The sequence below is a fragment of the Ceratocystis lukuohia genome, assembly GCF_044167205.1.
Source record: "Ceratocystis lukuohia strain C4212 chromosome Unknown Supercontig3_pilon, whole genome shotgun sequence".
Lineage (NCBI taxonomy): Eukaryota > Fungi > Ascomycota > Sordariomycetes > Microascales > Ceratocystidaceae > Ceratocystis > Ceratocystis lukuohia.
The window spans coordinates 121,120-135,156 of NW_027263522.1; the positions used below are offsets into that span (position 1 = coordinate 121,120).

Sequence of the window (14,037 nt, forward strand, 5' to 3'; positions counted from 1 at the left end):
GCACGGAACATATATGCCCCACTAAACAGGCGGGTAGTTGACAGCCTGTGAAACAAGTCCAAGTCCATCCTTCAGACTACGCCGACTAATGATTGGCTGCATCGTCTGAAACAACTGTAGACAACTACAAAACAATCTTTTTGTTTGATCTTCTCCATCGTGAAGCGTTTCTTGCGATAACCTGACTTTTTGCCTGATGTCACTGAGAACTATACACTCGGCCTACTAAACACCAGGGTCTTGCCCACGCTTGCTTTCCCTGATAAGCATTATGCCGACCTTGCAACTGTTTAATGGCTGGTTTGATGTCCGTAGGTCTTCATATTGGGCCGTCGCATGTTGACTTGAGACGATGCGAAAACCGGATGCTTCAAGCTTTTTATCCCATTATTGCGTCTGATGTTCATGCGAATAGCGCGCAAATTCGTCATGCAATACCCCCCTCGAAGGCAGTCACGATGCCTGTGGGCTTGCGGTCTCGCCGCTGGGCGAGTCGGCTGCTCTAGGGCCTATATAAACCTCTGTGAGGTCCCTCCCATCTCTCACTTCATCGCCATCTCATCACTTGTTAATCTACATCTCTACAACAACCATCTCTTCCACATCCTCTTTCTTTTTCCTTCTCAGAGATCTGTGATCTCTTTCGCTTCTTTATCCATTTTTTAATATTCTATCTGTGTTCGCTTCGTACAGACGCTAGTCGTCTTCTTCTTCTTTTTTGTCTTTATTATCACTTTATTCAAGGAAAAACAAATTACTTTACTGTCGCTTTTACCTTAATCTGTTTTCCCAGTCCAGACTTTAGTCAACAAGCACATCCGCTATCCGTCTTTTCGCTGCTTCTAGTTCTATTTTTTTCCTTTTTTCCTTTACTCCTATTTTCAACCATGAAAACTTCTCCCGTCGCCTTCATTGCTCTTCTGGGCTCTGTGACAGCCTATCCCTACGACCGCCGATCCATTATCGGTCGTGAAGTGCCTCAAGAGCACTCTCACAACATCTTCCTGGACATTGTTCGCACTTCCCTGAACCTCAACAACCCGCTGGGAATCGCTGACCCCGTATTTGGTCTTTTGGGCAATGCAGCTGCCAAGGAAGGCGTCAAAGCCACTGTCAATCTTGACTGCTTGAAGCAGCTGACTGCCGACCAGGCTTTTACTAATGCCAAGGCCATCGGTGACGTTCGTGGTATGGCTGGTGCCTTGATGTATCAGGCGATCGAGCGTAACACTGCTGGAGTTGGCACCAAGAGTGCGCCTTGCAATGAGACGGCTGTCAATCCCGAAATTGGCGCATTGAGCTCGCATCAAGACCCGGCTTCGCCTGATGCTGCTGCTACGAACAAGGTCATCACCCTCGAGCTGGCGAAGCAGCTTGCTCTCATTGGAGTTGATCCTTTACTCGCCCTCGAGTCTGGCACCTTTACACCTGGTGATGTAAGTCTTCATGCAGCCCGTTATCCCATAGTCTCCTCTCTTCTTCTCCTTCTTCTTCGCTCTTTGATCATTTACATCTAATTCTAACTATAATAGCTTTCCGATACTACGGGCAAAGGTAATACCTGCGACACCCTCGATGATGAGCCGGGCTGCATCTTCTCACAACGTCTGCTGGTCCTTGATGCCAGTCCCGATGAGGTCAATGCTGCTGTGGCGAATATCCAGCCTACGTTTACCGGCACGGGCAGTATCAGCGCCACTGATGTTTCCTTTGACGGTCTCCCCGTAGCCAGCAACGGAAACGATGGAAGCAACGCTGTCGCTGATATCAGAGCCACGGGTCAGGCTACCAGCACCCCCACTCCAACGCCCACCCCTACCTCTACACCCAAGTCTAGTACGAGTGCCAACCCTAGCACTGGCGGCGGTGGTGGCGGTGGCAACGCAACCCCAGACACTGAAACCGAATCTAGTTCTAGCACTGCCTCTGGTACCAACATTCAAACATTCACCGGAAGCCTTGGCGGACTTCCTCCTCCAGTTATCCAAACCAGTGGCGACCGCCCGTTCAGTGTCAATGGCAACACTTTTACCGGTGCGAACGCTGCTCTTGGTCGCTCCTGCGATATCCAGCACAATGCCTGCTCGCGTGCTGCTAACTCTGGTACTTTGAGTGGTGGTCAGTCTCAGTGCGAGACGCAAAATACCGATTGCCGCGCTGCCATAACCCGCCGTGCCATCCGCCGTGTCTTGAAGCCTATCCCGCGCACTTCTTCCACCATGTCAGTCCGGGCTGCTGCTAATGGCCAGTTCGGCACATGCTCTGACCCCACCATCGTCTTTGGCCTACCTAAGGACCGTTCTCAGGACGCATTTTCGCCTAGCAACGAGGCCGATTTCAACCACGGTTCAGCACTCAACATTGGCGTCATTGCTGGATTCATCTGCCAGCGCCTCCAAGATAGCTGCAAGGCAGATGCTACCGTGGTAGCTTCTTGTGCCCAGGCTTCAACCGCTGCTGTTTCGTCTCCGCAAGGCCAGTCTGCCGCTGATGCCTTTAACAACATTATTACTGGAACCGTTAGTAGTCTTGCTGCTAGCGATAGCAAAGCTAATGACAACCCTGACGATGCGGGTTGTTCTGTTGCTGCTACAGCTACTTCCAGCGCCACGCCTGCACCTTCCGTCCCCACGAACTAAACATCAACACGAGGATGCAGATGTAATGTGTATGATAATTCCCCACAATACGTGCGTCGTCCCAAACATTTGTATCAATAGCACTACTGCATATTTCAAGGCAGTTCTATACCTGGAATCACGTTCTACGTTTTTTCTTGGGGCTAGCCAACCATCCAACTATTATTTAAGCTTTGTTAGTTAATATATGGCATGATGTTAAAATAAGAAAAAGCTCTACTATCTATGGCGATAGTACACCCTCAAGTTTCGATCACTCACAGATTCTGAGCGCACTGTTTGGCCATGACCAAAACTAATCCAACTGGCAGATGATTTGTTAGCCTTGCATCACCTCCTCGCTAGTGAGATAATGAAACACATGTTTTCTAGGCCCCGTCTAACTTTCCCACACAGCACGATGTCTTCAATTCACACAAGAGCGTCAAGTGTATCATGTTACACTCGACGATGTACGCAAGCACAAGCCTTGCACAGTCTCTGCACTATTTTCCATCCTGACAGTCACCAAATCATCAATCATGTCGATCTCTAAGATTTTGAGCATCCTTACGCCTTCAACAGTCTTTTGAGCCATCGCTAAGTGCAAGGTATGGGATGCAACGCTCTTCCCCCCGAATGCTCAATGGATTAGAAATAGCGTAGAGGCCAGTAAACAATGCTTTCCTCGTATCAGGCCATTGTAGATGAAAATATTAAAACTGCAGTAGGATATTGTACAGATGCTGTTTAAGTTGCGGTGTGGTAGTTGTACAAAACAAAGTGAAGTTAACTATAAGCAGATGGAAGCTCTAATGCTTTTATCCCAGACCAATTCCACATCAGCACCGCTAACTGTATTCAATGTGCACTAAATGGACGTCAGTTCATTTGAGCCTCGGTTTCTCTGTTTTACTGCCATCTTCTACTATCTACGCTACGGTTTAAGCTTGCGTACCAACAGATCCTGCAAGCTCATGACATTCTATCATTGGCTCTTTGTCAAAGACTTTCTAGTCTATAATGGCTCAATAGCAACCAAGACTACACAAGTGTGATATCATAGAACGCCAAGCCGACAGGTAGCATTCATCACATAAAGCAATCATTTCCACTCTTGAAGGACTCCCATGGGTGACTAAAGTCCTTCAGTTTGCCACAGTTCGGCACCTGGCACTTTGTCTTGGCGTCCTGATGGTTGAACCTGGTGTGGCCGCCATGTTTGGAGCGCGCCTCCAGGATTCTCGCGACGGTGCCTCGGTTCAGCCCTCTCATCCAGCCCAGCTTGTATGGCCTTGGGAGTCCCAGCGCCCCTCCAAGGTGGTCGGTGTTTGGGCAGTTGTCTCTCATCCAGTTCTTAAATTCGGCCCTGGATGCGTCGTTCTTCCAGCGCCTCGCCGCCGCTAGAGACATTGTCCTGTCGGAAACTAGTAAATCCACGCTCTTGCATCCCGCTTTGGCCAGTTGGTCTACTGCTTCGTTCCCCGGGACTTCGCAGTGCCCTGGGACCCAGTAGACCCTGCCGACCGGCTTGTCTAGTGCTAGGTTCTCCGTTCCGCCTTTCCACTTTTCAAGAATGCTCCGCATCTCATCGGTTTCGAGCTGAGAAGTGCTTGGCTTCCTCATTCGCTTGCTGATCCTCTTCGCTACTCCCAGGCCAGATCGTATTTGTATTGTATTGTATTATTTTACGTCTACCTACCAATTATTTCGCAGTAATACGACGGCATATTCCGGACAGGAGCTGCTGACTGATGTCTCCCTATCCTGCAAACGTTTCCTCCTTCCCTCCCTTCTCTCTTCCCCTTCCATTCGATCTGCTCGTGGTTCAAGGGCAGGATGAACAGCACATATCTTCAGCTTCAGCTACCTGCCATGTGTAGATCTTACTGCGCGGAGAATGATGCTCCCATAGGCTTGATGCAGGCAAGCAGTGTGATCCATCCACCCTTAGAGATTGTCGCTCGACTCTAGCCAAGTCCCATCGATTAGCATCTCCCGCCCTACTATAGCCATTGCACACACATGGCTTAGAAGCCGACAAATGGCCATGTCTAATCCTCCCCTTCTCTGTCTTTGCAAGACTTTTTGCAGTACTGTCAAGCTTCTGCCAAGACGCCGAGAGGCCACAGCGTTGACTTATAACCAAGGTTTGCGGCCTACATGCCCCCCACTAACTCGTAAGCCACTTGATCGAGCCTCTACAAGAATGAGATCAAAACTGGCCACATGCGTGACCTTTTGCCCTTGCTTCCAGACGTAGTAGGTTGTGGTGAGACTTATTGGCTCAAGCAGTCGTTTCCAACTCAGATATATGGCAACGATGACCCACCACGCCACTTAACCTTACACCCTTGTTCTGCCTCGGTAGTTCTCCTACAGTATTGATACCTTATTAGATTGTGTGAAGGGCAAGATAAGTAATGAAAAGCAGTCATGGGATCTGTGTAAATGCTAACAAAGAAGGATTCCATCGGGACATGTGGTATAGGAATGCCCTGGACAGGTATGGCGATAGAGGCCTTACGCCTTCAACTGCCAGACGACAGCGACATATTCACTTACCCAGCTGTTTACCATCATGACTTCCTTCCTAGAAGGTCACATCTCCCTGCATGTAGTGGTAAAATAATTGTTTGACATTACCTAGAGCTTGCTGATAGCCTCGCTCAAGGCAGCTATTATAGGATTGTAAAGTTGGTCAGGGTCTCCAATAGGTGTTCCAATGTTCATCCTCATGTCCTTGTCAAAAGGAAAAAGGATCTTTCTTATCTTCAGGCAGACCGGCTTCACGACATCCAGCGCCACTGGAAATTCCTCCATAATATCTTCAAGACCATCCACAGCCATTTGACCTCGCTTAATACCTGCTATATCTTCGAATCTCCCAATATCCCATTTCCGGAGTTCGCTATACCTGGGCGGGTTCTGGTTACCAGCGAATCCATTACTCCATGCTTGCCGTGCGCACATCCAAAGCAAGACATAGAAGAACGACTCGAGGTCGTGGCGGTAGGTGTGATCCTTCTTGCGCAGTACCTCCACCGCCATAAACTGTATCGTGCCGGTCCGGTGCCGTGCCCCGCTCGGTTCACTGTCTAGTACTTTGGCCAAGTCAAGATCGATGAGCATGCCCTTGAAGCCATTGGCTGTTTCGGGGTTGGTGATAATAATGTTGTTTGGAGAGATGTCGCGATGCAAGATCTTACCAGTGACATAGAGAGACCGATGCGCTTTGATCGCATCCCGCTCAGATTCCAGCAATTCCTTGATGGTTCTAAAGTCGCTGATGACACGGCCGGCTGGTGAGACGACAAGGCAGGAGTAGATCCTGTTCTCCCACAGATCCTCGCCAAGGTGTGTACAGACTTGGCTTTGTATTGCTAGACCGTCGCCTCTTTGACCCAGATGCATTACTAGAAGTGTGATCAGCTGAGGATTTGCGCTTGGTTGGCATGCTCATGGTTGATAGTGAATCGTGAAAGTAAACGTCCTCGCTCGGAAAAGGGTGGGCTGCGGAGAATCGGAGTCCCTCCCGCATCTCTGCAATAGTAGTGATTTGACCATGTGCCACAACCCTAGCCACACCCTCGACACCCATAGCTTCCGCCCGTTTCAGTTGTTCCACCTCAAGCTTTTGCCTATCTGATGCCCACGAAAATTTGGCAACGTAGCTGTCCTGCGTCTTGTAGCATGTTGTCCCGCGACACACAATGGCTTTCTGTCGAATCATTAGCTTGTCCAGGCAGAGCCTAGTTTCTTTGCCACTCGCATCATCTAAGGTGACGTAGCGATGCCCATCCCGCCGCTCCATGAACGTATCTAGGCCCATAATATCATCATCCATTGTAGCATAGCCAACAAGGGCACGCGCAAATTTGTCTAGCTCATCGTAGATGTCGAAGGTACCCGAGCTGTACGCCCCTGACCGATCGAAGATCCAGAGTTCCATTTTGAAAGCATAAAGAGTGAAGGCGTGGACGAATCGGCGGGTCGGCTGGTCAGTGAAGACACCCTGAACATGGCGTGTGAGCCGAAGGAAATCGACCTCGAATCTGCTTGGGTGGTAGGACTTCTTCTGCTGCCCCACAACAAGGACATTCTTGTACCAAAGTGTGTCACTCCCTTCCGCAGCTGGCCTCTGCAAGAAAAGGTCCATCTGTCCTTTTTGCTCTTGGAACTGGTTGGCGGTCTTGGTGGTGTGGAACCTGTAAGGCGCGTGGTCCAAGAAGCGCTCTTCCAGAGAGCGAAGCCAGTCCCAGACCAGCTTTTCGTCACGCACCTTCGGGAAGGTCGTCCATTTCTTTCCATCGTGCGCGGCCAACACCCCCTCGAGCATTGCCTCCTGTTCTCTGCGCCACCTCTGGGGATCAAAGAACTTCTCCCAGAAGCCCCCCACATTGCGGAAGGTGCAGTTCTTTATCTCTTCAAAAGTTCCTCTGGATGTCGAGGCGATGCTGGCGGGGATAGGAGTGAAAATGCCGAGGTTTTTGATGATGTTGAATACAGCTTCCCAGATGTCGGTGTCAGCAGATTTGTCAACGACATGGCGGACAAGAGGACGAAATGCGTCGAGTCTAACTGCACCCCTTCGGACATTCTGATAAATCGAGAGTAATTTTCCCGCCACGTTACCGTTTCCATCAGGAGAAGGAAGGCTGGTTACCGCTGGAAATACAAAAAGAGTTACTAGAAGGTCTGTGATATCTTCATTCTGTGGATTTTCGACATTGACGCGTAATATTTCTCGAAGATGGTCAAGCCTATTTTCGAAAGGATTTTCTGAAATGATTTTGATCTGCTCTTCTGTGAGGGCCATTTTGAGTCAAAGTGCAGCGCGGCGATGGATTTAGCAGACAAGATTGAAGGACTGAGATGGAAAGTAACAACACAAAACAAGGCAGACGCAACGCATCACGTGATACTTGTGGCGATAAGGTCGTTGTCAGGCTGGTGGTGTGAACCGTCGGAACTGGGGCATCCAATCCCCAAGACAAGCAGTAAGGTCCCAGCAGTGCTTTCTTTGTTCAAGTAGTAAAAATAAAAATAACAAGGCAAGGCAAGACAAGGCAAGGGCTATAATGCAGAGTCGGGGTTGAGGCCTCGACAAGTGAAGACAAAACGAGGGTGAGAACGAAGATTCAAAGAAGGCCTGCCATTTTTGTTGTTATTGTACCATTTAACGTCTACCTACTGTTGTTTCACAGCATGAAACGTGGGTGCACCATTTAACGTCTACCTACTGGTTTTCCATAGCAATACAGCGGGACGGAAGCAGCGTGGTTGATGTCGTCTTCCACTACCGCTTTTGGGCAGTCACCGGTTGCAGGTGTGCGTCGGCTTCAAGTATCTCCTATGACTTTTTAGGGTCCGGCTTAGCAGCTAGGAGGCTTTTCCGCCTGCTGTTGCCTGAAGGCGTCCTTGTTGGGTACGGTTCCTGGTGTTTTTGGTCTGCGACGACCGCGTGTCAACTAGTCTAAAAGGCCCCCGGCTTTCGGCACGGGGGGTAGGCCCCGGCGGAGTACGGCGGTTTTGTCCTTCTATATGCATGGCTGTTGCCGCATCGTTTAATCTTTTTTCCCGTTATGCTGGTGGCTGGTAGCAGAGCTCCCTCCGCACCTTCTCATGGAGCCCTCCTCAACATCTCCTTCCTGTCCTGCAAACGTTTCCTATATAGCCAGGAGGGTCTCTGTATAGCGCGGCCCGAGGGCGTACCTGTCGGGCTCTAGGATTGGTTACCTGATATTTTTGGTTGGTGGAGGCCCCGTGTAAAAACTAGTCTAAAAGGCCCCCGGCTGTCGGCACGGGGGGTAGGCCCCGGCGGAGTACAGTGGGCGGGGCCGGACCGGCTGTTTTCGTTTAGCTTATAAAGGCCGAAAAGGCCATATTTGATATGTACGACCATAGCCTGTGGAAAATACGGGGTCCCGTCTGCTCCCCCCTAGTCAAGCCACAGAGCGCTGGATCAGTAGTACGGTGGGTGACCACGTGCGAATACCCAGTGTTGTACGTTCCTTTTTTTGGTCTCGCGCTATCCCTTTACCACAACTCTGTGCCCAAGAATCTTTCTTTTTGCTGCTTAGGCTTCTTTTTTTTGCCGTCATTTTGCTTTAGAAAATCAGTATAGTAGCCAACGGCCTGAGATACCTGGCCGGATGCTACAAGGGAGCAGACACAACATGCATGCTGAACGCAGCCCGAGCGTGTGCGCTGAGCAAAGCCCTATTTGCATCGAGTACATGGATGGGAACTGAGACGACAAAAACAGCAACAGAAAAAGTTAACGTCGCAATCAGAAACTGCCTGAGGGCAGCACTGCCCATGTACTGCACGACACCAAAAGAGTGCCTGCACCACGCAGCAGGCCTCCCGCCGATCGAACTCCTGTGGGAGGACGAAAGGAGAAGGGAAGCCATACGCTGGCACACACTGGACATAGATCATACTCTGCGAGGAGGAGCACATAATCCAGTCGTGATGAGGCTACGAAGACTGCTTCCGGCGAGAATGGAAACACACATGACACTGAAACCGACAGTCGCAGGACCAAGCATGCCCCCTCGAAAGTGGCTCAGCAAAGAGAAAGAGGCTGAGAAACACAGAGAGGAGGTGGACATGGCCACTGTAGGAACACTCATAGCATACTCTGATGGCTCGAAAGACGCAAAGGGAAACACAGGAGCAGGATGGGTCACCACCATGGACGGAACCACCCTGGAAACAGGACATAGTGCTCTAGGCAAATGGGTAGAGGTTGCAGACGCAGAAGCGTACGGGGCATGCGAAGCAGCCAAGCGGGCCGTGATGCACACAGACGCCGAGGAAATCTGGATATGTCTGGACAACCAAGGAGTAGTCGACCGACTGCGCAACCCGCAAAAGCGAAACAGTACCTCCCAGGACATCATTGACAGAACGAAACGGATCCTAAACACGTGGAAGAACAGAAAGGACAGGAGACGCGTCCAAGTGCTCTGGGTCCCAGGACATGTAGGCCTGGAGGGAAATGAACAAGCCGACGCTCAAGCCAAGCTCGGATGCCTCGGACACATCCGCGAACCCCGCGTCAGTCTGTCAGGGGCAAAGAGGTGGAGGCGAAACCAACTGCGTGAGGAGTACGAGAAATGGTGGAAAGGGCAAAAAGGATATCGCCCATTGCAGGACATTCCATGCAGCCCCCCGTTTCGAACGCCGGGCTACAAAGGAGTGGACAGAACGGAACTGGGGCATATCCTGGCAGCCAGGACGGGACATGGAGACTTTGACCAGTACCATGACCGTTTCAATCACCAATGCCCACGCAAATGCATCCACTGCAAGCAGCCGAAAGAACGAGGACACATGTGGACGTGCAAGACTTTACCAAGGCCGTGGGGCCAGAGGTTCACGGACAAGCTACTGAAAAACACAAAGGCAACAAAGTACGTTGCTAGCGTGCTACACCGGAACCTAAGGCACCTGCAGCAGAGGTGAGAAAGGCAATCCCCATGGAGGCACAAGGCGCGGATGCAATAAGCTAAGCCAAAAAAAAAAAAAAAAAAAAAAAGGAGGAGGACGGACAAGGGGACGAGGGGGCGAGGGGGACGAGGGGACGAGGAGGCCGAGGAGGCCGGGGGACGAACGGAGGGGAGAGGGGAAGAGAGATGAGAGAGGGAGTGCTTTTAAAAAAAAAAAAAAAAAAGAAGGAAAATAGAAGACAAGAGCGGACGGAGATGTCGAAGGGACGCGGAAGAGAATTCGGAAGGTCCTTTCTCCCGACGCCCAGGGTCTACTAAAAATGCGGCAACCACCTCGCTGAACAGAGGACAAAACCGACGTACTCCGCCAGGGCCAATACCCAGGGCCGACAGCCGTTGGCCTCTTAGACTAGATCACTATATAGGTAGGGCGCCAAAAGCCAAAAAGAACCAGGTAACCAATCCTGGAAACACAACCACCCAACCAGCGGGGAAGCCCTTGGGGCAACGTCTTCCGGAGAAATCTCCTGGCCACAAGGCTGGACCCTCAAAAGTCATAGGAGTATTTCGAAGAGGACGAGTACCTGCAACTGCTGACTGCCCGGAGGAGGGGTCGGAAGACGACATCTTCCAACTCCCCTTCCGTCCAGAACATGCCGTCGTATTACCGGGAAAACTGGTAGGTAGACGCTAAATAGTACATACATACATACATACAAAAAAAAATCAGTAGGGAAAGCTAACCCCCTCCTTGAGCAGTGTTGGGGTCTGTAGCTGCATATCACACTTAGATATGACACTTTCTGGCTCCAAGGACAAGTCCGGCTGTTCTAAATGATAATTAGGGTTATGACGCCACAAAAAGCCACAAAGACATGTGTATCTTCAGCAAGTAAATCAGCAGTAATTTGACACCATTTCGCATGAAAAAAAAAGGGAATTTTATCCCACTTCAAACATCTCCATCCAGATCTTGTCAATTAGGTACTGTGACCCAGCGTACACTATCATAATTTCATCAACTCATTAGTCTCCGAGGGATAGGGCTTCACAACTTTACCATCTACCTTGCTTTGTTCTATTACCCCTGTTTACTATTATATACCATTGGAATCCTGCTTTTTGCATCCCTGTAAGTAGTCTTGAAACTGTCATGCTGCACATGTTTATACTGACTTCATCATCGCAGTAGAACCGAGTTGCAAGCAGCGTAAGCTATTGAACATGGCTCCTCAGGTAGCTAGGGACCTTTCTTTTCGTGAGGTTGAAACCCTCACCTCATTCGAAGACGTCCGCCGATATGCAAACTGGCCCGAGGATGTCCAACCTCCAGTGCTTTTCGATCGAGTGTCCGAACGTGTGTTCAAATCAATGATCCAGAACATGTCTCTTGTCATTATTGAGTCAATTGCTGAAAAGTTCCCAAAATTGGGAAAGCAACTTAAGGAACTCAGTGGATATCCCGATAGTGTCAATCTAGACAACTTCAAAGTGCATCTTTCCTTGAAAAGCGGCTTCGATGTGTGGGTTAATCATAATGCTATATCAGATGATATTGTCAACAATGTCATGATTCCTGAGGTCAAGCAAATTATTCATAAAGCCCAAAAACAGGTGAAGAAGCGCCGTCCCAATGCTTTTCTTGAAATGGAAGAGGACATAGAACGAGCATTCAAAATTCCTGAAAAGGCCCATCCTGCATATGGATACCCCAGTCAGAATCTTTGTGATGATCTTACAGCATATCACCAAGCATTCAAACAATCCTCCAGGGAGTACTTATCCCCTTACACATCGATTGTTGCGCCATCAGGTACAGGAAAATCATATACTGTCTCGCAGCTAGCTGTCAAGCACAACAAGTATGTGATTTACTTGAACTTTGCTCCACCAGGGCATGCAGGCTACCCTGGTAGATCACCCTATACGCCATTGATTCTGCGAACCCTGGATCAGGTCAATTCTGGGGCGTCTTTCCTTGCAAGGCGCAACATGATGGAATGGAAGTGGGCTCTCATCATGAAGACATTACTGTGTTTGGCTAGGGCAGCTCGTGCTTCTGGAATCAGCCCTGAAGATTTCTTCCGTTATCAAACTGAGAAGAAATATGCTCATGTACAGAAGAAGATCAATTCTACCCTTTTTTTCGTTATCGAGGCTACACAGTCATCTTGCCCAAGAGGTGAACTTTTTAGATCATTGCCTGATTTTGCACCTTTTAGTGGTCATTTTCAAAGTGTATTTAGAGATGATACAAGTGACAGTGATGCTGAGAACAGTGACGAAGACGGCAATGAGAACAATATCCAGGACACCAGTGACCTGAGAAATGAGTGCTCTAGTGAGGATGACTACAAGGCTAATGCTGAAGACTGTGACATGTATGATGATTCTCAACATCAGATCAATGATCAGGATTCACAGTATGATCTCCAATTTGTCATTTGCATTGATGAGGCTCGAAATCTTTTGTTCGACAGAATAGAAAGAATCTCACTGCCATTCCGTTCCCTTTGCAGTGCGTTATGGTTCATTTCCCAAGAGCACCACGAAAAATCATTCTTTGCTGTTTTCTTGGATACAGCATCTACGATATCGAACTTGCCTCCCCCTGCTATTAAAGATCCCAGCCAAAAAGTCGCTCTACGTGATCGGCCAGGCCGAAAAGTTTTCCCTCCCCATTTTCGGTTTTTTACCAAACACCTCTATGCTGAGCCAACACCAGATCAGCCTGTGGCACCAAGTACATCTCTTGCAACACTGTTGACCTTTGGCCATCCTTTATGGGGAGCACTAGCTCTTCAAGGAGGCCCTGAAGGTCGCATCATGGAACTTTGCATGCAAAAGTGTGAGCCTTTTCTACGTAATGATGCTTTTGATGAGAGGAGAATCGGGCTCCTTGCACTTCTTTCTTACCGGATTCCTTTCAATTTCTGCACCTTCACACTAGCAGGGAGACTTGTTTCTGGTTGGATGCATTGTTTAGTGGATGTTTCAGAAGATCGTGAAAAACTCATGGTTGTACAACCTACTGACCCTATTCTAGCCATAGCTGCCTATAGGCATGGTGTGACCATGGGAGAGAAACTTGTAGAAGTACTCGGGGTATTGGATCACTTTCTTTACTGGCAAAGTGTCAATGTTGGAGATATTGGGGAGTTTGTTGCAGGCCTCGTCCTCCTCCTTGCATTTGATGCTAATGTAGGGGAATCTCCTAAACCCATCCCTCTGAAAGGCTTTGTCCAGTCCCTGCTTGGAAAGCAAGCTGCGACAAACTTTGCTGCTGTTTGTCGGAAATATTTGTCTGATGAGGTCAAGGAAATGTTTTCACATGGTCAGGTGTTTTTCAATCGGTTTTATAGGCGCATTACTAAACCGACAATGAGTGACCTCTACAAGATGTACAGGACCTGCACTGCTTGCTATCTCCCTACCGGCTTGTATGGGGTTAGTATTCTCATTCCAGTTTTCATCCCCAAGACACAAAGTCGAGAAGCATACTTTGGCTGTATCCTTGTACAGGTCAAAAATCAGGCCTATGATAACTTTGATGATTCCATGAAGAATTCGGCTTATGATTACATCAATACTGGATGTAAGCAGCTCGGGTTTGATGAAGTGCCCACGGTTGGCTTGACGATGTGTTTGCAGGGTAAATCAACTGGCACTGCAGTTCGCCCTCCGTCAGGCAACAACAAGACCAATCTTGGTATCATTCTGTCTGTTGGCCTTGACTCAAAACAGTATCCGATATTTGTGGGTTCGCGGACTCGCAATGGCAGCCAGGGGAATGAACAAGTCTTGAAAGCTTTGCAGTCATTGGTATCTGAGGTGAACAAGATGGTTCTTGAAGAGAATAAGGATGCATGTCAGTACTTGAAATTCCAGTCGGAGTTTCTTCCATGATCGAAGGAGAGGAAGCGACGGGTTTTGTACCGTCTCGTTGATATTTTTATCACTTA

At 49.1% G+C, this 14,037-nt stretch overlaps 4 protein-coding genes across 4 annotated transcripts; 3 read left to right on the plus strand and 1 right to left on the minus strand.

Moving 5' to 3' along the window:
• Nucleotides 1-887: 887 nt before the first annotated feature.
• HOO65_030040 (uncharacterized protein) lies at nt 888-2,639 on the plus strand (the record flags this gene model as incomplete). Its single annotated transcript, XM_071002085.1, has 2 exons — nt 888-1,436; nt 1,533-2,639. The coding sequence occupies 2 exons, from the start codon at nt 888-890 to the stop codon at nt 2,637-2,639; spliced, it is 1,656 nt and encodes a 551-aa protein (XP_070859719.1).
• A 2,625-nt stretch (nt 2,640-5,264) lies between these two features.
• Nucleotides 5,265-7,437, minus strand: HOO65_030041 (serine/threonine-protein kinase Sgk2; the record flags this gene model as incomplete). Its single annotated transcript, XM_071001973.1, has 2 exons — nt 5,265-5,986; nt 6,036-7,437. 2 exons carry the CDS (start codon nt 7,435-7,437, stop codon nt 5,265-5,267), a joined length of 2,124 nt encoding a protein of 707 aa, XP_070859720.1.
• Nucleotides 7,438-9,137: 1,700 nt separating this feature from the next.
• Nucleotides 9,138-10,091, plus strand: HOO65_030042 (putative double-stranded RNA/RNA-DNA hybrid binding protein; the record flags this gene model as incomplete). Its single annotated transcript, XM_071000296.1, has 1 exon — nt 9,138-10,091. The coding sequence occupies one exon, from the start codon at nt 9,138-9,140 to the stop codon at nt 10,089-10,091; it is 954 nt and encodes a 317-aa protein (XP_070859721.1).
• Nucleotides 10,092-11,299: 1,208 nt separating this feature from the next.
• HOO65_030043 (uncharacterized protein) lies at nt 11,300-13,981 on the plus strand (the record flags this gene model as incomplete). The annotated part of the gene is made up of 1 exon (XM_071000297.1): nt 11,300-13,981. One exon carries the CDS (start codon nt 11,300-11,302, stop codon nt 13,979-13,981), a length of 2,682 nt encoding a protein of 893 aa, XP_070859722.1.
• Nucleotides 13,982-14,037: the final 56 nt, after the last annotated feature.